The sequence below is a fragment of the Astyanax mexicanus genome, chromosome 18 (genome assembly GCF_023375975.1).
Source record: "Astyanax mexicanus isolate ESR-SI-001 chromosome 18, AstMex3_surface, whole genome shotgun sequence".
Lineage (NCBI taxonomy): Eukaryota > Metazoa > Chordata > Actinopteri > Characiformes > Acestrorhamphidae > Astyanax > Astyanax mexicanus.
In genome coordinates, this window is record NC_064425.1 from 22,028,368 (window position 1) to 22,055,242 (window position 26,875).

The 26,875-nt window shown below is 37.4% G+C and overlaps 2 protein-coding genes across 3 annotated transcripts in view; both read right to left on the reverse strand.

Annotated features, from left to right (window-relative positions):
- Positions 1-555: 555 nt before the first annotated feature.
- On the reverse strand, positions 556-9,068 carry LOC103037661 (TPA-induced transmembrane protein). Its single transcript, XM_007236726.4, has 8 exons — positions 8,672-9,068; positions 7,666-7,731; positions 6,725-6,799; positions 5,045-5,177; positions 4,484-4,641; positions 3,243-3,313; positions 2,469-2,646; positions 556-1,365 (listed from the first exon to the last, which is right to left on the reverse strand). The coding sequence occupies exons 1-8, from the start codon at positions 8,774-8,776 to the stop codon at positions 1,354-1,356; spliced, it is 798 nt and encodes a 265-aa protein (XP_007236788.3). The 5' UTR covers positions 8,777-9,068; the 3' UTR covers positions 556-1,353.
- A 3,038-nt stretch (positions 9,069-12,106) lies between these two features.
- zgc:153184 (uncharacterized protein LOC751652 homolog) overlaps positions 12,107-26,875 on the reverse strand; it is a 31,510-nt gene continuing 16,741 nt past the window's right edge. The window contains exons 2-7 of one of the 2 annotated variants that reach the window (XM_007236725.4): positions 22,939-23,028; positions 22,583-22,657; positions 20,564-20,623; positions 16,571-16,768; positions 14,446-14,895; positions 12,107-12,833 (exon numbers count right to left, since the gene is read on the reverse strand). In XM_007236725.4, the coding sequence (XP_007236787.3) occupies positions 12,819-12,833; positions 14,446-14,895; positions 16,571-16,768; positions 20,564-20,623; positions 22,583-22,657; positions 22,939-23,028 (888 nt within the window). In that variant the 3' untranslated portion in view covers positions 12,107-12,818. The remainder of the gene's footprint in view (positions 12,834-14,445; positions 14,896-16,570; positions 16,769-20,563; positions 20,624-22,582; positions 22,658-22,938; positions 23,029-26,875) is intronic. The other variant, XM_049467334.1, reaches the window with a different exon arrangement.

The window sequence follows — 26,875 nt, forward strand, 5'->3', positions numbered from 1 at the left end:
AAATTAGGAATGTTTACTTGAGGGAGCTTAGAATGAGCTACGGGATACACTATACTATTATAAAAAAAAACTGTTGTATAAAAGCAATAGAACACTCAAGGTCGTGTGTTATCACGAATAACATCACAGCCGTGGTGTTATTCATGATAACACACTCCCTCTCGTGTTCTATTGCTTAATTATGCTACAGAATTATATGTGGCACTAAATGTTTTTACAATATATTACAATATACAATTTACAATAATATTATTTATTAATAATTTCTGGGAAAACATGATTGTTTTTCATGACCAACCTAGATACAAGGCTTATGTGTGATTCTGTACACTGTCTGCATTTAAACAGTCCGATAAAGTGTTAAGCAGAAAAAAAATGGGTCAGAACTAAATATTAGGCTGTTCTTGTGCCTGATGCATGTGTAGACCCCACCTCACATATTTTAAAGCTTAAAGGATCTGGTGCTAATGTCTTGAGAGAGAGAGAGAGATACCATGCCTTAACTGTCAGAGCTGTACTGGTAGCAATAGTGGGACCAATAAACACACAAATACATTTACTTTAATATGAACAGTGATTTCATTTTTTAGTTTATTAAAAGGCATTTACTGACGAAAGTTTGAATATAAAATATAAAGTATTTCAGAGACACATGTTAGGTTAAGGCACGTACAGTAGAAGCCAGATCAAATCATTGTAACGTTCACGACAATATCTCATGTGAAGCAGCAGCACCACCTACTGACTGACTATTACAAATACTACAAAAATAGAAGGCATATAAAGTATAATCTATATAAAACTTTACAAAGAGATATTTATTTCTTTAAAGTGGCAGTGTGTAGTTCTTAGACAAACACATAAAACAGCAAATCTCAATTTCTTTAAAGCCCTTGTAAAAATTATTTCAAAAATGTCTTTTGTCCTCCTGCTAAAAACCCAAAGGCTGGCAATAATAACAGCAATAACATCTGGCACTTGACTTACAGGTCCCCTACTCCCACAAAGTAAACAAACATGCTTGACTTGCATTCTTATCAAGTGTGCAGTGAGGCCTGAAGTGTGTTAACTCCAGGAACAAAGAACGGCTGAAAGTTACAGATAAACTTGGACTAAACTCTGCCTTTTTTTTTAACATAAGCTCCAAAAAAACAAAGAAGAAACTACAGCCAGAGTATTGAGGCCCAGGCAATCCACGTAATTAAGACAATAAAAGTGGGTAGTACAAAAAGAGACAGGTGATGATACCTACACTGAATGTGTGAGCATATCAGTGGAAGTTCCCAAATGATGGCCATATAAATAATAAGTGAGAGAAAAAAAACTCATATCAGCACCGTATATGTAATCAGGTTAATTGTCCACCTGCAAAGAGAAATAAAGAATCATTATGTATGGCACTGCTTCCAGATATGGTGGTGTGAAAGGTACAACAATCAAATGACTTAAAACTTTGTTTAGTGTGTTTTCACACTGGGGAAAATTCATCAAAACAAACCATATATGAATGTTCTCAATAAGAAGGTCCTGTGTTCGGGATTAGTGCATTTCTCTACAGTTTAATATAATGAAACATCGGCAACATTTTTTTCTCATATCTGTAGTATTATTAAACAGTCTGGGCAGAACACCTCTGATAGGTGGGTTCAGAAAAGTGTCGGATCATATTCTCACCATAAACAAACCACCATAGAATTTGTTAGGGATGGGATTCCCAAGGGTCTAGGTGTGGTTGTTTTAGACAGCACCAGAGTGATTACTGTATTTGCCTTACATCAATGGCATTTTCACACTTTGTGTTTTTTTGTATACAGTAATCCCACTCAGACCCAGACCAAAACCAACCACACCAGAGGAACTCCTCTCAGTCTGGTCCCAAATAAACTCTGGTGCAGTTAGTTTGTGTTTAGAGAATGTGATCTGAACTGGATCCGACCAAATTATCAGCTGTACTCCACAAGTTTGATCAAAACAGCTCTGCATCTGTAGTTTAACTTTGTAAAAATGCAATCTCTGCCATTGCTCCATGTTTTACTGCACAACAGTCCAGAACACAGGACCTTCTTCCTGTATTTACTTTCCTGCTTCACTTCAGAAAGCTCTGGCCAATAGGAGGAGAGAATGTTCTCACATGGTTTGTTGAGAACCAAACAAAACCAAATATATTACAACACTGTAAGCAAAATAATATATTACGATTGTTAAAAAAAAACAACATATAAAAAGCATGTATAAAATCAGAGAGTAAGACAAGTTTACTATTTAAATAATAATTAAACATCTACACTGTGTTTTTTAAAAATCTACACAGTACTGCAAAACAAAATATTATCTATATTGTTTAGCACCTCTACCAGTCAATGCTGTAAAACAATGATTTGAATCTCTGGACATGCAGCAAACACCTTAAACTATACCTGTGCTCATTGCCTGACCACATTCTAGTAAACGTTATTCTGAAATCTTACCATCTCCATGCTGAGTGAAGAGAGCACAATGTAAGGCTGGTCCTCAGTATCTAGCTCAAAAAGGTTTTGCAGAAGGACACTATAGACCATTTCTCTGCTTAGAATATAGCGTTTTAACTGCTTGTTCTCCTCGGGCATTTTAAACACCAGCTTAAACTCAACAGTGGCATCTTTTTGTCTGAAAGGAAAAAAAAACTAGTTTTTAATAAGAATCAAACTTATTTTTTCTTTATTTTCTTACTTTAATGCACACAAAAAACATGTAACATGACGTTATGTTCTAAACTCACAGGGTTTTCCCTGCTTAAGTGAGTAGGAGTGGGGTGACTCATTGATGTACCTGTTATCACTGACTACCGGAGGGGTGTCAATGCTTTACAAAAATGTCCATACCCACTACACACAGCCAATCTCAAAATGCTCCCCAAACTGCACAGATAACTACAGTAATGTAAAAATACATCTACCAGTAATTACCAGTAACATATTACCCCAGTGATGAAATAATTCCAAGTTATAACCAGTTTAATATATTTTTTTAGATTGATTTAGGTTGCTATTATCTAAAACAGAGTTTACCTTTAATACTGAGGTATTTCTTCCAGAATAATTCCCTAAACTGCATATTGTGTTTTTAATAGAAAACATCAAGAGATGTTAGGAGAATATTTGTATTATTACTATGGTGAGATTATGTTGAATGAGCACAAACAAAAAACCCTGTAGTTAATAGTTAATGAGTGAGATAGACAGGAAGTGTGTTATTTTTTATACCTTATTGTTTCTATTTGAGCAAGAGAGAAGTAGCGCTCCAGGGTGGGGGAGGATTCGTAGATGTGAGTCAGCTTGAGACGGCAGGAAAGACAAAAGTGAAAGAAAAATCATCTTAATTCAGCACAAAGAAAAAAATGTGAAATCAAAGCGGAAAACCCCCGAAAGTTCCCTAAAGTCACACAACCACAACATTAAGAGGAATTCTCACAACTCCTCAACAAGTAGGTGAAACATTCCTTTAACAAAACAAGCTTTCATGAAACAAGCTACTCTTTACTACAAAAAAAGTCACTTCTTTAACAGTTGCTAAAATGCATGTGCAACTTAGTAAAAGCCCTACAGCAGCATAAATAATAAAGCAGTACAAATAACAATGTATTTTAGGATGCATCATGTGTGAAGGAGGAAGTGATTCAGCAAAGTAAGCAAACTTCTGTGCAGCAAAGCTTGATTCGAAGAATATTCAAATGACTATATGCTGTCTAACAGAAGACAGCAGAATAAACTCATCCTCCCTAATTTAGGATCTTAATTTATCATGTTTCACATCAATATCAGGTTATCTAAAGGGTTTATAGGTTCCATTTCAGAATAAGCCTCAGCTTGACGCTCTACCACACTCCCTTTGGTTAAGTCCACCAAAAAACAAAAAAAAAAGGAAATACGACAAGAAATCCACAGAACCATTGGGTTTAAAGTTGAACAGTTTACTTCTTCCAAGTTAGGTTACATTCTTCCAAAGTCCTTCCAAAGTTAACCAAAAAGGGGAACTTAACAAAGAAAGAGAGAGAGGTCAAAAAACTGTTTGGCTTTAAGGCTCCATCTTCTCCTTCTTGTTCACCAACTGCCCTATCCCCCTCACTCTCCTGATTCTCTCTGGAACTCTTAGCCCCTCCCACAGCCTTCTTCTCATGGTAGAGTCCAATTACCCACAGCTAGCAAGGCAACCACTCTGTTCTAAATCTAACTTTCCACAATACATAAATTATCTATATAAATACCTAAATTCTATATATTAACATATGAACTGTAAATCCTTCAAATAAAAATTAATTGTACGTATAATGAACTTGAAATATGTTATTCTTTCTAATAATCCAACAACCAGATAAACATTATATACATAAACTAAATTTAGGCTCTTACAGGGTTTTCACACATTTTGTCCAAATCAAGCACCCTAGTCTAGATTACATGAAGTAATTTAGTGTAAACAGAGTTTACATTTCTAGTAGCCTTACCTTTTGACCGAGATTTATGACCATCTTATTGTCTAGTTCAGCCTGAGACACTGGATCTTGAACACGGCTGTAGTTGGCAAGTGTAAAAGTCCCTGTGAATTTGAGTGGTACCACAAACGATGAACGATCATACTTGTCATCTGCATCATCTTTCTGACCTGGTAAACAAAGACACACAGCAGTACAATTATGTTCTTTCAGGAGGAAAATAATTTTTACTCTTATAATTATAGACTAAAAACTAAATATACAGCTATACAGAGTATGTTATAGTTGGTACAGGAAAATAACTTAAGACAATACGGATGTGAATAAGCTATGTAACTGAATAAACACTGCATAACTAGAATCATGATTGTAAAAATAAATCTGCAATATTACTAAACCACCTCAGTCTGCATGGCCCTTTAACTTTTTACAGTTGTCAACAATGCAAATGTATATCTGTTCATGAGAGCTCAACATGCAATTTGTATTCACAACAGTGTAGTGAAAGTAAGTTAAACACTACAGTTGTAGGCTGAGCCCAATACAATACAAAAATGTTTAAATGTTAATTACCTGAGCAAAGAAAGAGTAAAAGCAAGATCAAAGAAATGATGCTGACTAGGAAGATAAGAATGGCCATCCACAGTTTAATCTTCCAAAACACAGTTTCATTCAGCTCCTTCTTCAGGTTTTTCAGCACCTTAGGCTGTACAGAAAAGAACAGCATTACATAAAAGGAAAAGCAAATACATACACCACATTCTTAAAACAGGCAACATTAAATGGGTGAAAGAGGAAACATGTGTCCTATACTGTATCTACATCTACAGTGTTGTCTTTAGAATAACAAAGATGCACTAAAATGAAATGCACATACATTATCTAACAAAACAGCCTAGAGGTTACATGATCTGATTTTAATTGTCTACATAAAAAATCAGATGTGAAAACACACGCAGAATGCTTTGTGCTTGGACTGGAACACTTAAATCAATCATAAGGCAGTTAAGAAGTGCATCTCAGCCATGTATAACATGAGAAAGAAAATAAAGTGCATTTTCCATTTCCAGATACAGTTAGACAATTGGAAAAGCCAAAAAAAGGTAACATAAAAAATGACTACTGTTACACTGGTATGTCTGCTTATTGATGATTTGTCACAACTGGCAGTATTATAGTGTTCATGTGTTGTGTTTTAAATAGAACTTTCCATTTTCTGATTAAACTTTTAAAGGAATGTGCAAACCATCTATTTTTTAATTATTTACAAGATCCCAGAAATGGATCACCTTGCTGAGAAAACACTGATTAAAAAAAATTAAAATTAAAATAGCATACATGCTGTAGGGTTGTAGTGCAGTATGATCGAAATGACATAAACAACACTATTTAATAATTACTGACAGTTTCTCCAGACAGTATTTCAAAATTACAGTGTAAATGATGTGTCCAGATGTTCATAGAGTGCTGGCACATTAGGAACTATATGAAAGCAGTCATAGAAAATATATGTGGGAAATAAAAACAGACGCTCATGGAGGAGGGGAAGCAAACTTTAACAAATTAACCAGTCTGCTAAATGTGCTTGTAAGCTACTTTATCCATGTGTGGTTCCCATGGAGGTTCTATAAATGACTTGCCCTGGATCTGTGGTAGCCAGAGCACATTAACTTTCTGCAGTAAAGTTATCCTAAAGACTAATCTTACAATAGAAGTAACATGGAGAACTCAAACCCGGAGCCAACTAAGCAGCTCAAGCAATACAACCATGCATAAAAATAATATTTCATTAACCACAATTAAGGTAAAATGTTAAATTATTTGAAATATGTATTTCCTGATGGTATGATGTCATGAAAAATGGATACCGCTCAACACTAATGTGTTTGTGTGTAAAACTGCAGTAAAATAAATTGGATCTCATCTGTTTACACTTATGACATGCTTTAATGAAAATAAAATATGGAATCAGGACAAAATATACCCTAATACTAGCCAGATAGAAAATGCATGTTAACGCAAATGTAAGCCACAAAAAAACAAACAGGATTTTCCGCCAGGATTTCTTCAGCCACAGACTTTTCTTATCTGTGCTTCATGCAAAATAAATAAAAAAAGTCACAGTGCTTGAAGCCAGTCAAAGGCATTTAAAGCCTTCAAGTCGGTGGTAAATTTACTTGTAACTTAGTAAATTATAATTTAGTACCAGACAAATACAGACAAACCCCTAACATACAGTGACTACTGTAATACCTTTTTCTCCGAGGCACAAGAGGAATCAGTTGAGTCAACCTCCACTGTAATGTGTCCTCCATTGCTCTCAGTACTCTGAGGATGCACACAAACACACAAAATACACTTACTGGGTTTGGTTTACTTACAAGACAAATGAAAAGAAATGCATGCAGTGAGTTTTATCAGCACAAAATGTAAAGGTAAGTGAGACTGTAATTATGCAAGAGGCATAAACTGGGGCACATCCAACATTGCAATGCTCGGGTAGCTTGGTTATGTGATCTAGGATGACATTTGGGCCTGACAATTCTTTTGTTGGGTGTTGGATTGCAGTCTTAGATGCACAAGATAACTGAACAGTCAAACCTGGTTTGCTTCTGCCATGAAACCAGGGGTTTAGTGAAATTTCAAATGAAGTTCAAATTAAATAACATATAATGCATTTTATTAGTGTATAGCAAGCACAAAGTATATCCAAAGCAATTCTCTATTGTAAACTTCTGTGATCTCTGAGTGGTCCAGAGGATTAAGGCAGTGTCACTATGGTCGGGCTGGTTCGATTATCGTTTATGCAGCTTCCCATCAGCTGCCGGAGCCCTGAGAAAGCACAATTGACCTTACTCTCTCTGGATGTGTAGATGACTCTCTCTCCCCATATTACTCCAAAGGGTGATGTTATTCAGCACAAGGCGTTTGTGAGCGGATATATCGAAACCGAGTCACTGCGCTTTCCTCCGAGTGCGTTGGCTACTCAAACTACATCAATGCTGCATCACCTCAAAGAGGTGGTGATTGGCTTTACACGTGTCAGAGGGGGCGTGTGCTAGTCTTCACCCTCCTTGTGTTGAGGCTTTATAGTGATAGGGGATATACAGCCGGGGATAAAATATGTAGGACAGTTGGCCCGATTAATTGGAAGAAAAACAGAAGAAAATTAGAAAAAAAATAAATTAACCTACCTGTGATGATGAGAGTAAAGGTTGCATAGTCTCTGGTGCAAGGTGAATTCCATTCCCTTGATTTACCTGAATATAATAAGAATCATCATTAAAAAAAGCTACAGATGATTAAGAGGCAGAATCATCTTTATGTTTAATGAGCAAACACTGTTCCTGAATTTTTGGGAAGGAGAATCATTTTTTGGAATAATTTTTGTGAAGTAGAGTAACAGGATTTCAATTCTCTGTATGTCCTGTACATATGCAGTATTGACAATAAAACTACGTGACCTGACTTGAATGTATATACACAACATGGAAAAAAGTATTTGGGCACCTGTTCATCCATTGTTTTTTTTTTTTTTCTGAAATCAGGGGTAATTTGCTTTGGTGGATTATCACCACGCAACTTAAAAAACACACACTGGTCTAGCATAACATTATGACCACCTCCTTGTTTCTACACCCAATCAATAAAAAAACTGTTTTTGCAGCTTCATGTATATGTAGGACATTTTGTAGTTCTGAGTACAGCGTGAAAGAAGGATAAGAAGAGTAGAAAAGTACATCAAAAATCTCATAGCAGATCATATAAACCTGAGGGTTGTGTGGCTGCTTCTGTGGCTGTTATATCAAGGCTCAAACTTAGGTTATAATGTTTGAGTAAAGTGAAACAATGAGTGAATGTTTTGAATAGTTCTCATCTGAATGATACTGAGCCAGGAAGATCTAAGGGACGTGTTTGTACTTGCACAGTCCCACCAGTAGCCTGTAACCATTTTCCACAGTTCCATTGTCCACAGTTTCACTAGTGTTTCTGTTTAAAATTACAGTATTTTGTATTATATGATTAGCACCACATTTTAGATTTTTTATTAACTGTGAATAAGGTTAGTATCGGTCACATGAAGACCTGTCAGCTCTCACATACCCTAAAATATGGGATTACCTTGCCATTGTAAACCGAGCAGCAGTTCCAGTAGTAGTGGTGTGGCTGTGGGGAAAAACGTGAGTTTCTGAAACTTACCTCCCTATCCTCATCTTCATTTTCGACGTTATTGTTGTCAGGGTCTCCTCCAGGACGCGCTGACTCCTTATTCAGAGGTTTTAACTCCATTTCTGTTTCTTCCATAGTGTTATTCTTCCCTCTCACCCGGAAACAAGAGGCATTCTCTGTGTTGACCCAAGTTGCGCAAAACCAGCCGAGCGACTTTTCACTAAACAGACAACAAAATAACTAAATAACGCCTGTTGAGAAGAGTTCACCACACTGAACCCAATTTAAATAGACTATTGTTGATCGAGTTTTCACATGAACTAATTATTGTTATTTCCGAGATGAATTCAGTTCTCCTGGTCTGCTCTCGTGTTTCTTCACTCCTTCTATCGCCTCAGGAGCAGGTGAACACCAGCAGCTCTGCGTGCCTTTCGTTTTACACCTGTATTCCGACAAGCCCCTCCCCCTGCCCTCGGATTGGCTGATGATTTATAGTCGAATCAATTATTGTATAAAACATTAACATTATTATTATTATTATTATTATTATTATTATTATTATTATTATTATTATTATTATTATTGTTATATAAAACTGATTTACTTACTTAACAGTTTTAATTGAACTTTTTAGCCAATCTCAGCACATGAAGGTGTGTCACTTAAGGGATTTTGTTTGTTTGTTTTACGCCCACATTCCAACAAGCCACGTCTCTTTTCCTAGGATTGACTGAGGTTTTTTCTAAATAAATATTGTACATAACATTATTATTATTATTTTATTTTATTTATTTATTTATATTTTTAAAACAGTCATTGGTCAACCTGGTTCTGTGTTTTAACATTTTAACCCCGCGCAAGGAGACCCCAATTTTTCTTTGATGGATTTACGCCTACATTCTTACAAGCCTCGCCCCTTGTGTTAGGACTGGCTGAGGTTAACCATAAAAACTGTTTATTTATTTTTAAACAGTCATTGATCAACAGTCGAACTGGTTCTGTGTTTTAACTGTTTAACCCAGAGCAAGGAGACGTGTACTTTTTTTATGGTTTTACACTTACATTTGTATAAGCCCCGCCCCTTGTGTTTGGATTGGAGGTTTTCCCTCAAACCAATGTAAAAAAAATATTATTATTATTATTATTATTATTATTATTATTATTATTATTATTATTATTATACATAACATTTATTGTCTCACTACTAACATTTATTGTCTCAGACACTGACCGCTGTTTCTGTGTTTCAACTTTCAGCCAATCGCAGCACAGGATGGCGGGTGTGTGTGAATACAGGTGGGACAAAAAAAATTGTGGCCTAGTTCCCACAAGCCTGCTGTGATCTGAACTAGAGGGATGTTAGTGCGATGCTTACTCAACCCCTTTACAGTCATCTCAGTTTTTTCTTTGTTGTGCTGTAAAACCGAAAGTGCAGTACCTATGGCTTCTTTCCTTGGCAACTAATTAAATTATGTGTGTATAAATGTCAGTGACTGATTCAGGCTGCAGGCTGAAGAGCAGGGTAAAAAAAAAAATGACATAACGGCACCTTTTCTATTGTAAGGGCAGGAGGGCACACATATATGGGAAGTCATTATCAAAAAGTCTTGATCTAGAGGACACATCATTATAATAATTTATTTTAAGAAGGGGCACTCTTCTTAAAATAAGAGAGCACTTCTTTTCTCCACAAGAACGGAAGCCAAAAGGGCACTTTGTCTCTTTCTTGCCACTGTAAAGGACACTTTATTGACCATGGGGGTCAGTGGCCCCCCTACTTGAGTCTGCCAGGGAAACAAGGTGTCATTTAATTAATAATTTAGGCTACACACATTAAGTTTTTCTCAGCCAGAACCAGAAAGCTGATGCTGCTGGAGTGTGAACAGGGTCATTAAAACTGCACAATAAAAAGAAAATCTCAGCCTGGTCTATTTAATCTTGGTTTTAGCTGAGGCACACAGGGGAGTCCACACTGATGGAGGTGGTGAAATAGTGGGGGTACGGTTTTGTGTGCACACTTTTTTACCATTAAACATGTAAATTTCTATCTAGTTTAGCACATGCAACCACAATCATGGGAAAAACTGCAATTTGACAGTTGTCCAGAATTGCTAAAAAAAAAAGGCTGGCTGTTTGCCAAAAATAGAAAAGCATGAACATAATAATGTAACATAGACTGAAAAGGAAAATGTGGTTTAAAAAAAGCTATACAAGCAACATAATGAAAAGGTGGAAGGTGTCTGAATCTGTGGACAAGCTTTATGGAGATGCCAATTTCCTCTTCGAGCAGGAAGCAACACTTTCCCATAGTGCCAGAACTACTACCAAATGGTTTGTAAACTAAAGCCCTATCTGGACGGGATTAGTTTTTTAGGGGATCCTGGGGTACTCTGTGATTTTATTCCTGTCCAGAACGACCATGTATGTGTTTTTCTCAGACGTCCTTTGAGAAAATTACAGGTAGAATTACCTACTGTTTTTGTGAACTCTGTGGTCCTCTGGTAATTTTACTCCCATCCAGACTCACATCTCTGAGTTTCGTCACCCAGCGTTTAATAAAATAGCTATTTGTCCATTGCCACACTCCATAATTACACTTTGGGTGCGCGTTTCCACGGAGATCCGCATAAACACAACAGCCAGTGGAAATGGAGAAGCTACTGAACACAATGGCATGTGACCGAGAAAGCAAAAAAATTCACTGGTGCTCCTGTTTTTTTAATTGCAGTCCGGATGCAAGTGTTTTATCACTGAGTAAAAGTGTGATTTTTGTTTCACAGACGTCCCCCTGAAAAACTAATCCTGTCTGTATAGTGCTTATGACCTATGGTATTACTGAGCTCGATTAATCAGCCAACCTTCCTCCAGACCTCAACCCTATTATTAATTAATATATGGGAAATTGTAGAGATGAAGATAAGAAACATCTGAACCAGCAATACAGACAAGCAGTAAGTTGTGTATCAAAGCAACCTGGGCATCAATTTATCAACTCACAAGCTGAATACATGCAAAGTAGTGCCCATTTAAAGAATTAAGTGTATAAATGAATTACTTTAACTCACTGTACAAAGTACACATGTGATAGTGAGGATTGAGGAATCTTAAATACCCACACAGCATTGGCAACCTTATCCTCAACCTCACAAGATAACACCTCACAACTTACACATTCACATAAAGGTGTGGGTTTTTTCAAACCATCTCCTGAGGTAACACTTTGTGATCAGTTTACATACTGATATCCCATGACTTTTGGCATGTCACTGTATAAGTAAAAGCATAAGTAAAATCAATGCTGCAACAGCACCCCAGTGTGGAAGTACAGGGAATTACATCCTTAATGATGCTTCTCATTGGGATTCTTATCACATACTATGAAGAACATTAAAAATTATGGAAAATATTACATACTCATAATGTCTATAAATTGCATTTAAGAAAAGACCATCATGGGAAATCCTCTTTAAAATATAAAATTGAGCTTTTTAATCAGTTTTGTACAGCAAATCAACACGTGTAGCTCAGTAGCAATATAGCTTAATCATTAATATGTGAACACAATGATCCACCTTACTGTAGATGCCCCAATAAAATTAGCTCTGGTTTTTACTTTGCATAGCAACTGAGGTCTATTGGTCTAGGTAACTGCCCTGTCTGCATTCACTTGGCATATTAATAAAAAAAATGTTCCTTTGCAAGCTTTGCAAGATCAGAAAGAAAAAGAGCAAAGTTTAAAAACAGTTCAAGAAGTTCATTAGTAGCCCTATACTAATGTCAGTGATTGTGAATAAAGAACAAAGGAGCACAGATGCATAGAAAAGTTCAAAGATCTTCTTATCATATCTAAGTTTCTGATCATATTGTAAAAATATTTCAGTATTTTTAGGTCATTGTCTAAATTCATCGTCATTCATCCAAGGCATGTAAACAGCTGAGGTGGTGGTGACAGGATCTATGTTTTAAAGGGAATGTTATTGATGTTGGTTTTGATAATCTAACCTTGTACACAACAGCTTAATCAGAGCATAAATCCATAAAGTCCATCATCATCAACAGAACAACAAAACATATTTCAATATTTAATTTCAGTGTCTTCTTTGTATCCTTTGGTGTGTTGTTCAGTTGTTTATTGGTGTGTTCAATATTTCCAGCTATTAAATTTCGATTTCAGTCTTCAGACAAGTTGTTCCTGAAAAATTGAGAGAACATAATGTTAGAATTTTCTTTTTTTTTCTTTTTAAATGCCCCTATTTTTTTTTAAAGATTTTCCTAATTTAATTTCACACTTAGCCATTTACAGTCAACACGTTATGTTGAGGTCACTCCATCATGATGGCACAACCAGTGCTGGAAGGGCTGGGAAATCTAGCCTATGTTTATCAACATTTCAATCACAACATTTCAAACTACTGCTAACACAACATTATCATACAGCTCAACACGGTCCATAAAAAAAAAACTTAACAAGTGGAGAGCTTTTTAAATCATATTTGGCTCTGGTCCAGAGTCAGGGAGCGCACAATTGGCCATGCTCTCTCTGGGTGGGCAGATGGCTCTCTCTCCCCACATCACTCAGAAGGTGAAGGTGAAGTTGTTCAGCACAGGTGTCTGTTAGCTGATGAATTGGAGCTGGGTCACTGCGTTGTCCTCATAGTTTGACTATAGTATCACCCTCTTATTGCTGAGGGCATTACTAGTGACAGGGTTCTAATAAGTGGGTAAGGTATGTGGCCTTTCAAATTGGAGATAAATAAACAGCCATCATGACCAGGCCAGGCCATCCTTACAAGTTCAGCCCCAAAAGCAGACCAGAAGATGTGTAAAAAAGCCTTTAACCATCTTACAATGTCATCACAGGACATTGTAAGATGGGAAAAAAAAAACATAAAATGCCTCTCTGGACAGATTTTGTGTACATTCCTCCTCTGTCTCTCTGTCGCCCTCGGCATGACTTAAGTTCCAGACGCTTTAGTTTTCCGCCCGTTCTTGGGCTCCCTATCTCCTTATGACGGCGTGTTCTCCCAGTCGTGTCCCAATTCTCTAGCCGGGGGAGCGGTAGTGTATTGGGCGGCGGCCCTGACGACCCGGATTCGATCCCGCGTGAGGAGCAGTTTGTTTATTTATTTATTTTTTCCATATTCTATTGGTAATTCTTCTGTACAGTACTTAAATAGACAAGCTAGATATGTATTTACATATCTTTGTCTTCAGCAAGATCACCAGCATCCAATAATAATAATAATAATAATAATAATAATTAATTTTATTTGTAACGCACTTTACATTTAAAACAAATCTCAAAGTGCTACATCGCAGAAGCATCATTATAGGAACGTCACTCTAAACCTAAAAACTACTGTACTATAGAGCAACCTAAAAAATAAATAAATAAATAAATAAATAATACTGATGGTTGGATTTGTACTTCTCTTACAGGGAAATTCTCTATAGCTGGTTGAATATTAATTTTCCCCCATAATGTTTACACACAGTTTTTGCAGATTGATGAAACTCAACCCATCTTTGCTTCTTAAAGAGAGTCTACCTCTCTAAAATGCTCTTGTTATACCCAGTCATGTTAGTTAGTAGCAGATTGCTCCTATTCAAGCTATTTCTCATTGGTATTATTCTAAATTAATTATGTTTTTCATGAAATCTGATATGTGTCCCATGTTTTATTGTAAATAAAATATCAGTGAATGAAATTTTACTGACATTCCTTTACATTTTACATAGCATGGTGCTGTATATGTTTAAGGATTATGTAATTATCTTTATTATGGTAAATGTGTCACCATTACCTTTTGCTCCCTGTTCTCCTCTGTGGGGAGCAGTTTAACCTCTTCTTCTACTCCCTCCATCTCCTCTGGGCTTTGTTCTTCATCTGGCTTTTCCTCTACTAGGATCTCCATAGGGTCAGTAACCTGAGGTATTTCTGAGCTTTCTGCTTCAGCTACCTCTCCTTCCGCCTCCTCCTGGGTAACTTTATTCCCCTCAATGTCCTGGCTTTCATCTTCACTTTGTCCTTGCTGTTGCTCTGTGTTTGGGTCAGTGACGGGATTTGCAGAGTCCTCCAAGTCCTCCTCTGTCTCCTCCTGAGCTGCACTGAACACCTCCCCGTTCTTTTCAGGACTGTGTGAAGCACACGGAGAGGTGCTACCATCTTGAGCGTCTGAAACCGCCTCCTCGCATGCTGACTGCCTGTGCTGGCGAGTGGGCGGCCTCCGCTTGAATGACAACCGGACCCGACTCTGTAAGGGGAATATGAACCACACTTTTTGTTACAGTGATGCAGCTGAAGCATATATTTGATAATCTTGATTAATTTAAATAATTTGACTTATAATTAAATATTTTGATATACACTACAAGTCACAAATTTTAGAACTCCTCATTTTTTCCTGTTATTTTCGCCATTTAAGCTCTTCAGGTCGAGTCAATAACCAGAAATGATACAAAATCCAGTGTATACAATTTTGCAGTTAACTGCCAAGGAAAACAAATGAACTAAAAACTGCAAAAAAGGGGGTGATTTTTTGCAAACAATTTCAGGTCATTTTGTATCATAACTACTGGTCCATTCATCAATACATTTGGACACAGTGTAAGGGACAGTTTGTTTGTTCAAATTATGTAGTAAACTAAAAATCAACAATATTAGACATATATGTTTTTTATTGGATAGTCCCAAACAATTCCAGTAAGAAAAAAACAATCCTTAGCTTGACTTTCATTCCTGAGTCTGACTTCATTGACCCCGGTATGAGGATGTAAGGGAGAAGTAGGTTAAAGGGATTACAGTTTTCATCCTCCATTGCTAGCCACTTTAGGCTTATGCGGGGCTTAGGCCCTGAAAACAGCTCAACCACTGCAGCTAATGTGCGCTAACCAGCGTATGACATCAGTTCTGCTTTAATACACAGTGTGCTGAGGGTCTCTATGCGTTTTGACATTTTCTCTAATGTGACCTCCATGCTCAGATAGGATTGAGGGAGTCATGCTAAGTCTCTTAGGCCACGTGAGCTATTTATGGGTTAAAATCCCTATGATAGCACTTAACACTGTTAAGTTCACCCTCAGTTTAGAAGTGCTCGAGTATCTGCATAATAACTGCAGCGCATGTGAAGTAATAATAATAGTACATTACTATACATCTTAGTAGTTATATACAATATATACCAGACAAAAGTATTGGGACACTTCGTATTAGAAAAGGGATTATTATGCTTTTGTTACAGTAACCGTCTCAACTAGATGTCAGGTCATGTTGGATGATCCGAACTTCACCTCATCCTTATTCTATTGGCAATACAAACCTTTGGACATGCAGTGTATAAACAGCTCTGGAAAAAATAAGAGACCACTTAAAATGAGTTTCTTTGATTTTATCAAATTGAAAATCTCTGGAATATAATCAAGAGGAAGATGGATGATCACAAACCATTAAACCAAGCTGAACTGCTTGAATTTGTGCATCAGGAGTGGCAGAAGTTATCCAAAAGCAGTGTGTAAGACTGGTGGAGAAGAACATGCCAAAATGCATGAAAACTGTAATTAAAAATGTATAAATACTTGTTTTCTTTGCATTATTTGAGGTCTGAAAGCTCTGCATCTTTTTGTTATTTCAGCCATTTCTCATTTTCTGTAAAAATATGCCCTTCTTTTTTTCCGAGAGCTGTACATGTACACCATACACATTGAATACAGTTCAGTACAGTAAACATGCAAATCAAGCCAAAATGTGACAGTGCACTTAACAGTGTATGAAAGAGCTAAAGAAAATAATTCTCTTATAAACACTGAATTAATATACATAGAAATATGACCTATGCTTAGAAAATTAAATGTCATTTTGGAAGCACTCCAACTTTTGCTAATACATTTAATTAAAAAATAGCTTAACATAAAGCATAATTGAAATTGGACCTTATTGATGCTGGGCAGGGGGGTGCCCTCAGCTGGCTGCTCGAAGCTGACAGGCACCTCATCCTCACTGTGGGGCTGTGGGGGCCGCAGCGTGTGGCTTGGGGGACCACAGGGGCTGATGAGGCAGAGAGGAGTAGACTTCCCCTCTGAGGATTTGGGTGAGTTTAGCAGTGGTGTGGGTGTCAGGGCAAGGTTGGCCTAGTAGGAACAGAAGCAGAGGAGAAAATACAAGTTAAAGCAGCAGTGCCTACATTTTTCTGTTAAACTGAAGTCAGTAGAGGAGAGGGAAAAAATATTTAATTAAATGGTATCATTTTCCTGGCATGACCATGCTTACAACGCCTGATATATTCATTCTAACAACAGTGTGAGTGGTCTGGTAGGTTTGTTGGGTGTACTGTAATTGCTATCTACATCGCATTGCATTGCATTTCAACAAAATAATATAGTTAAAAACACAGAATTTTACACAGCAGTTTATTTAAAGTTGATGTCCGTGAATTTTGGGATTTAGGGCCCTCTCTGGTGAAAATGGGTAGATGCACCGAGCATGCAGAAGAATAATTTTAAACTGGGCAGGTGTGATTTGGTCTCCTTTGAGAGCGGATGAATCTGATTCCAGGTTATGTTCAGTCAGAGAGAGAGAGAGAGAGGGAGCACTCAGTCAGAAATTTTACTTTACAAACTTTATACACTTTGTTTTTACTATAGGTGAATGAGCTAATGAACTCTAAATTTCCCCTTCTGAAGTCTCCATTGCTCCACCAGCTGCTCGCATTCAGTAAAACTGAGCCGGATCCTCTTTTAGAGGCTTTTTTTAAGCGACCCGACACCTCAGTTTTTAGAATAAATATAAATTGGGTTTAGCAGGGATAGCAGCACACTGGTACAATTTTGCACAATATTTTGTCCCCTCTCCACTTTTAGTTTAGAAACAAAATAATACGGACTGCCACTTTAAAGATGCATTAAAAATACTCTTTCACATTTTGCTTTCTGTGATTAAACTTTTTCTAAATCTCTTAATCCCCAAATAAATAAAACCTGAAGAACGTCGCTTTAAATAAATGGAGATATACAATATAGTATGATGAAAATTCTATATAGCAAAATAGCAAACACCAAAAATTCAACCTGTTAAAATATTTACTATTATTTAAATAGTAGTAAATTTGCATTTAACTAATCTAAGTAGTAGCTATCTTTAGCATCATTTGTATATGCTTATATTCTGTTCAGTGGCATCCCTCTGGGAACTAAACCATCCACCCAAACAACCCATGCACATTCTTATTTTGGAAATAAAATGCACAAAGATGGTAACCTACCGTATTTATACTATTTATACTATTATTAGTATAAACAGTTTTGAATATATTGATTGATATATACAGTATAATGTAAGTCCTTCTGTAAGGTGACTGTGGAATAATTAAATGTTGAGGCACTGGAAAATAAACACTTATCCAGGTGATTTCATTGAGTCTCATGCTTGCCTGCATCACGTTGCAGTGAGCCCAATTTAGAGACCTATAAAAGCAGCTGTGCCACTAGAGCTGTCTGAGACAACCTAACCTAACCTGGATTCAGCACCCTGTAAAGGGTCAATCCATAGCCACAACGTTCATTATATACTCCTAAAAATATAGGAGTCCCAGAAGATTTTTGAGGAGATATATTAGAAAGAATAGAAACACAACCCTTCAATAGATGGTTCCTCAAAAAAAAAAATCTTGTATGACAAAGAAAAACATATCTCCAAAATGGTAATTTTACGGGAGAAGGCAAAAGTGTTCCTAACTTAGAATTTTAACTTTGAATGGGAGTTTATGTAAAGTTTAAAACAAGGATTTTACAGCATTTTCTTCGGTCTATTCATTCAGAAATGTTTACACAATGTAAAGAGCAGCTGCAAGGTTTAAACGATGGAGAAAACTTAAATGGACAAAAATTGAGATGCATTTTTTCATTGGACAGCAGCAATATAATATAGTTTATATAGTTTACCAGCCAGTATCAGCATTTATTTATTCTACACCCCTACATCAATGTCAAAAAAACATTTAGGAACTTTTAGTTGTAGGCCTGCTTTCCCAAGCTCATCATACCAATCAACTTGAATGAGGAACATCCTGGTTAAAGATAACAGAAGCTTTTAAACAGATCTAAAATGATCAAGACAAAGTATTATTTAAGCAATTACTCATATCAGAGTCCTACCTGTACAGGAGAAAACAGAAAGAGAGAGAAGCGGCAGCCCTTTTGTCCCATGGCTGCTAAGACAAGTGGATACTAGGACGACTCAGCACCCCGGGGAGCATATCTCCGGCTTTATCTCATTAGCAGGAGAGCTCGGGCCGGCCCAAGCCAGAGCAATAGAGCCCTCCCCACCCCCTCTACCCAACACTGCTGCTGCTGCTGACTTAAAACTGCGTCTGCAACTTTGCTGCAGCTACTGAACACTGGGTGGCAGCACTGCTTCACGAAGTGGCGTGAAAATGGGCTACACCAGAACATCATGGCACAATGGCAGGTTTTCTCCATGGGTGTCATTTCAGCATGACTGTTCTCAGTCATGTACCATGTTAAATACTAAGCAGCTTCATTATGAGGATAACAAAATATCACACCTGCCACTCTGTGTGATATTAATAAGTTGGGAAAACTGTAAACTGTTTTAAACCTTGTGTGTTGTGATGTACTGTGTGGAAAAAAAGTACTGACACACTTGCTTACTTTTTTTTTTTTTTTGCTTTAATCTTCAATGTACAGTGGTTGCGGTAAGTAAGTGGCTCTTCTCTGTAGGATTGTTTTAATTCAGTAGGGTTTTCGAGCATGAACAGCCTGTTATAGGATAACCCCGGTGTAAAATGGACTTTGGGTGTATTAAAACGTGATAAAAAGTACTTACCTTTGTTAAATAGTCCACCTACAGCTTTCTGAGATCCAGTATTTTGTGCACTTTGCTTAAACATGCTTTAAAATAAGTGATACGAGGCATATTTTGCCCCGATAAAACGTTTTTTTTCACCGATATTCAGGCCCAAAGTAGCTCCACACTTCATTGGTAGAATCCGGAGAGCCCTGACATTTAAAATAAGGCATTTTGAACTGTTAAACTGCACAAGAAGTTTATTAAAAAAACACTGTTTACATCCCATAGTGTAAGTAAATCTCCGGGCACCGTCATCTTAAATTTAAGTCACAATAAATCAACCTTCAAGTCCATTTTACGCTGGAGATTTACTTTAAAGATCATGACACAGCATCTCAATCAAACTAGGCCATTTCAAAACCTCAATTTTGTTTATTTAACCCATTCAGTGGAGGAGTTTTTTGTGTGCTTGGGACCATTGTCCTGCTGCAGAACCTAAGAACCCATGAGCTTAAGGTCACAATCTTGTGCCCAGACATTCTCCTTCAGGACTTTTTCTGGTAGAGAGCGGATTGTCCTGAAGCAGCAGAGCAGCTTTAGACCATCACACTACCACCACCATGTTTCACTTTCAGTATAATGTACTTTTTCTGACATGATGTGTATGTGGCAGTAATTAGGGCTGGTTGTGGCTAGTGAAATTGAATTCAGCTTTCCAAAATATGTGGTTATCTTTGTCTCAGGTTATCTTTGTCTGATATTAAAGTTTGTTTAATAATCTGACAAAAAAGCATTTTCTCCCAATCTGGAACCCACTCAACCGTCCTACCCCTAAAACTACTAATGCTTCCTACACCAGGAGTGTGAAGACTAACACATGACGTCTCTGACACATGTGAAGTCAGCCACCACGTCTTTTTTAAACGGCTGCTGATGTAGCTTTAATGGGTAGCTAGCTCACTCTGAGGAAAGCGCAGAAACCCATATCTGTTCTCTCTTACAAACTAGCTAATTATTTTACCCCATGCTGTATATTAGTTTACAATGAATCATCTACAGTTCTTATGACAGGTTAAAATGTAATTTAACCAAATAAAATAAATAAGAAGATTGATTACCTGCAGTTTCTCGATTAAAGGAGAACTTTTCAGCTTGGGTTTCGAAGGCACAGTTGGTTTCTTAAGAGAGAAGAACATGCAACAATTAAGACTAATCACCAAAAAACTGAAAGATGTTGCACATTTATATATTTACAAACCATTGTGTCCCAATGAATCTGAATGAACATGTACCGTATTTTTCGGACTATAAGGCGCACCGTATTATAAGACGCACTATCAAAGAACGCCTATTTTCTGGTATTTTTCCACACATAGGGCGCATCGCATTATAAGGCGCGTTAAGTGACACTAGAAAGGGTGCCTATATCAAAGTGAACAGGGGTGGCGCCATGTTTCCCTTCCCCCACGGGGGGGGGGGAGGGGGGGGCGTCTCAATATACAAATCTAGCTCTTTCAAAGTCAAACGAGTGCTGGATATTAATCTACACAGATTCCTCTCCTGAAAACTGTTTATTTGGGTGAGTAACGTGCTTCAGTTTATTTACAGTAAGCTTAGATTTCCAGATGTCCACTAAGGCTTGCTGCACCAGCGTTAGCATAGCTATCCGCTAGCACGCTAGCTAGTCACCTAAACTAGTAAAGTTAACCCAAACTTAAACGACAGCGTTACACTGAGTAATCCTGCGTGTTCTGGTAAGACAGTGAGATATTAGCTAGCGATTCGTCCCCCGTAGCTTGTTTTAACACGGTAAACAAGCAGATTACAGGCTGATAAAACTCACCTCTGAGAGAGTTAGCGCTTAGCATCTAGCTAATGCTAGCCAGGCAAAGCAGCACAGACTTACAGGCTGATAACTCACCTCTGAACGGTGAACGCTTAGCGATTAGCATCTAACTCTAATAATACTGCTCCAGCAGTATTAAAAGTACTAAATTTAGATAATACTGATCTCTGAACAGTGAAAAAGCTAGCTAGCTTAGCGGTTAGCATCTAGCTAATGCTATTGCTGCTCCAGCCACGGAGCTGCACGGCTCTGCACGGAGTGTGTGTTTACTTTAGATAATTTAGATAATACTGATCTCTGAACAGTGAATAAGCTAGCTAATGCTATTGCTGCTCCAGCCTCGGAGCTGCACGGCTCTGGACTCTGTATAGCACTGAAACTCTCTATAACGCTGCACGGAGTGTGTGTTTACTGCTCCTTACAACCTGACGGGTAAAATCCATACAAAAGGCGCACCGTATTATAAGACGCACTGTCAATTTTTGTGAAAATTAAAAGTTTTTAAGTGCGCCTTATAGTCCGAAAAATACGGTATTTCCAAAAAAAGCAGCTTTATAGGATATATATAAAACCTTAACTTTCAGTAGAAGTCAATGTGTAAAGACTTAATTTCAGGTCATTTTGGAGAATTTATATTGGTCTGTTTATCAAGAATTTTTAACAGTGTAAGAGACAGTTTATGTATTTATCCCTTGTGTGGTGTTCGGGTCTGTGGGACCCGTTTTAATTTTTCATAAAATTATACAAAAAAATATTTTTTCTAACTCAAACTCATTGAAATTGGCTCATTTTTTGTGAAAAACATATATCAAAACACATTTTTGGTAAACACACACTGTACACCCCCCCCCCCCCCCCCCCCCCCACACACACACATTTATATTACATACAGTATGTTTGGCCAAGGGCTAATAAACATTGCTTCATTTGTAAATTTGAAACTAAACAAATTTTCTACTCATATCTTGAGTTTAATTCATTTTCTTTTACATTTTATTATAAAAATAATAAAAAAAGAGCAGCACTTTTTAAAAGAAATGTAACATAAGAAAGGTAAAGGGCAAATATTAACCATGTGAGCTGTTTATATTGCTTGCAATTTAGGTGAAGCAAGCATGTGTAAAGCATTTTAATGTAAAATTGCTTAATTTTGCTGAATTAAATACAAGTAACAAAGTAAACGAGTAACAAAAAATATGAACACCACACAAGGGTTAAATGATATAAGGAACAAAAAATGGAGAGCGTTAAACAATATATTTAAACAGCAAGTAAGAATCTGACTTCTCACCTCATGCTCGCTCTCTCCATCTGTCTGGTTCTGTATCTTCAGAGAGCATGGAGGACTATTTCTAAAAGGTTTTCTCTGAAACAGTAACAATCAGTCTTAGATTACAAGGCAGCAGGATACATGCAAAACGTGCTCATGAACATTAGTTTCATGTGTCAGTTTTATATTCAGTTTCATACTGAGACATGTTTGTGCAAGAACAGTGATTTGCAATGATGATAAAATAAACAAGTAATACATGATCACAGATTTCACTTTTACTATCACTATTTACTGCACAGCCTGCAACACTGTCTGCTTTCATGTTTGAGAGAAGACTTTAAGGACTAGTGTGAAGTGGAAACCTGAAGCATTACCTCCTCAAAAACTGGCATTGGCATTGGCAGTGCATGACCTTTGAACCTTCCAGTCAGTTCAGCTACAGATGGCTTGACTGCAGAAGTCTCCTAAAAAGGGGGGAAATTGAGAGCATCAGTTGTAAAGTTGGGAAGAGGTAGAGTTGGTATACAATGAACTTTTCATCATTATCGCTACCATATTAAACATCTTAATTACCATATGAGGTAGAGGCATGCAGAACACTTTAAGGAAAGTAGAGCCCAGAGAACTGTTTTTTGTTAGATTAGCCACTATTTTATCATAGTCAACATTAAATATTTACTTATTATGTATAGGAGCATGTAAAGGTGGCTAGAGAGGATCAATGGTTAGAGTGGTGGGTTTGATGCCCTGGTCCACTAAACTGCCACTGTTAAGCTCTCAAGCAAGGCCCTTAAACCTCTCTGCTTCAGGGGCATCATAGCATGGCTGACTCTGTAGTCAGGACAGCTTTCTATATGCAAAGAAAAAAATTTTAGTGCCCCAGTATGAATGCCTATACATGCACATTATTAGTAAAGACACACATGTTCATTGGTATCCTTGTAAAATAAATTAAATTGCAGTACACTGACATGCCAAATATCATAGAATAATATTATATAATTGATCATCGTTTCTTCATCGATAGTGTTGTGTGTGTGTTTGTCATAAAAGGCATTATCACCTGTGTTGGACAGCACTATGGGTGGTAATTAGGGCTGGGTATCGAAATTAGACACCAAAAAGGTACTAATTGAAATGACTTTACATGAAATGTGTATAATTATTAATTATTAATAATAGTCCACACACTGCCACTGCGCTAAAATGTTCCAGGGGCTGCCACTAAGTTTAGGAGATTGCCGGTTCGAATCCTGTTCATGTAGCTTGCCATCAGCTGCCAGAGCCTCTTATAATAGAACATGAGAATAAATTTTGAAACATCAGAATGAATAATAAAAAATTCATATGTTTTAAAAATCTGTTCCTCTGATGCAGAATTGCACCACAAATATGAACTGATTTGTGGAGAAATGTGCTCATAAATCACTGAATAATTTCCTAACGAATGGTAATTTAATTAAAGTGTGGTAAGGTCAGAGATTTACAGCCTCACCACAAAGCCAGCTTTGAATATCACATGTTCCATGAATTATAGAAGTGAAGGCCAGGCCTGTGTTTAGCTAATGGATTTACTGGAGCGTTGTTGCTGTTGCTGCTGGATGTTCTCTGACCCGTGCTCTTCTGAGATGGCTCTTACTCCTAGTTTACTCTGCTGTTGACACAGTTTTCCCACAAAACCAGACCACCGAAAGAGCAGGAGCAAGAATTACACGCTTTCAGGGCAGAGAACACACCCCCGTGCTAGTTTTACATCTACCTCAGTATTATCCTGCCCCGTTACTGAAAACAAACCATGATGCAAAGATTGGGCTGAAATTCAGCCAGCGCGTGTTTTATGAGGCCGATCACATTTCCCACTTTTTCACAACAACAGGAAAACGGAGTGGCTTGAAAAATGTGAAATGCAGCGCAGGGAAACGGTGACACCAACCCACCCAGAGGAGCTTTAGCACAGAGACGTACAGGGAAGGTCTGTGTGAGTTTCACAGAACAAAGAGGAGCATGTTCTGAGAGAGGAACATCAACAGGGCCGACTAACATCAAATTAACTGCCTAGAGAATCACACACTGCAACTACAGTTTTATGATATAGTCTCTCTCTCTCTCTCGTGCTCTCTCTATTTCTCTCTGTCTTTTATTTTACATTATTTTGTAGATAATGTAAAAAGCATGTCCTTTTTGCCACAAAATACTTATATCTTTAAAAAGCCAACTTTACAGGAAAGGATTTTCAGAGAAAGTCAATGTAAAAAGATTTAATACCAGTCATTCTGGAGCGCTTTTTTATTGGTCCAGTCAGGACAATGTAAAGCACAGGTTTAGTTAAACATGTATAACTTTTTTATTGTTGAATTCACAAATCAGCTAAAAAATGGAAATTGCATAATGTGACAATTAGCATTTTTGCTTCGGGGTTTCCTGTAGAATTGCTGAGTTGAATTCACATGTATGACTCTGTAAGCAACTATGCTTTTAAGCAACTAGTAAATGCATTTATTTACATTAAGTTTACTAAATTGCTAAGTTATTCAGACCAAAGCAAATTGTAGGTGTGAAAAACTGCTACATAAAGTAGCTTTAGCATAATCTATATGCATAGCAAGTGTACGTATTCAATTATAGCAATACTTTTCTATAGTTTCTGCTATATTGTATCGTATTGTATGTTGTAACTTAATTCTGAAATTCTCTGAAATGTTTTGTTCAGTTCTTTTTTAATTCCTAATTCCTCGGTTAGGTTAAAACAATCCATATCTTTCTGTAAAGCATTAATACCATCAACAAAAAATCTTGATTCTAAATAACAACAATAGCTTTCAGTGCATTCTTCCTCCTCCTCCTCCTCTTCTTCTTTATTTCTATCAGGAGGGTCAGTAAACTGGGATTGAGCTTTTCTGGACAGCGCTTCCTGTGCCCACACACATCCTCCTTACCGCTGCCCCTAGCTTTGAGTGTCTGGATCTCTGGAGCCAAAGTCTTTGGAAACATTAACACAGTTCTCCCGCTGTATTTTTCCCTGAGTCTCACAGATATGCACACATTCCCCAGTTTAATGACACTCTTTATTTTTACTCTTTCCACACACACACACAGAGTGACCTCACCTAGCTTACTACCTCCACCCAAAACACACACACATGCAGTACATACACACACACAGCTTAAACATACTAACAATACAAAGACAGAGAGAGAGAGACACACAGAGAAAAAGAGAGTCAGAGAGAGAAACAGAGAGAGAGAGAGAGAGACAGAGAGAGAGAAACAGAGAGAGAGAGACAGTAAATGTTTCTCAGTCGTTTGCTTCCCTTGAAATTCCTGCAGTTCCTTTTCTTCATCCATGATAAGCAGAAGCCCCCAGAGACCACCCACCCTTGACTCATTATTTTGGCGCCCATGATTGTTAACTCCTTCCTGTCTCCTAGAAACAAAACCCCCGTGCTCGAGTGCTTGCGGTGCAAAACCTCAGAAGAAAACAATGAAGTGGAGTATTTACTGAACGTTGTTCTATTGTCGTATTGATTAGACACCGCTGCTGTTTTCTAGTACAAAACACTTGAACTGTAGCCAAGCCCTTCCTCCTTATCCAGCCCGAAAGCGACCTACACTCCTATAATAGCACAAAGGCCATACAGAGATCCTACAGTACAGTTACTGTGTGCAGCACTCACAAGCTGAACTCCAGCCAGACCAGCTTCAGTACATGCAGTTGTGATCCAAGTGTGAGATAATCAGGGCAGTACTGAAAAGATATGAAGCATGAAAATCAAATACTTGTAAAAAATATGCTAAAAATGTTCTTAAAGCGATGCTTAGAAGAATCCAAATTGGCTTCCAAAAGATAATGTTTTTTATAGTTTTTAAAAAAGAAAACCTTCAGATAATGTAATGGTTCTATTTAAGTTTGCAGAAATAAGTTCCCTAAAGAACCATCCACTGACCATATTTTAGGTAATCCACAGGGAGATATCCAAATCCAACCACTGACAAAGCAAATGTCACAGGACAGAAACTTGTACCATGTATTAGCACTAAAGATTGCTAAACTGACCCACAAAATATGTATATAGTGTCTCATGTATTAAATGTTGATGTGGTTTCTGAATTTGCACAGCCAAATCTAGACAGACATCACCATTCACAATCATTACCACACACTGTTCTGTCCACTGTGGGTGGTAATGCCTTCTATCTGACACCGACTTCGTTAATTCACATCGCCTTATCATGAGCATGCTGGCCAGTGTTTGGCCTCTCTCACAAGATAACACCTCACAACTTATACAGGTGTGGGTGTTCCCAAGCCAT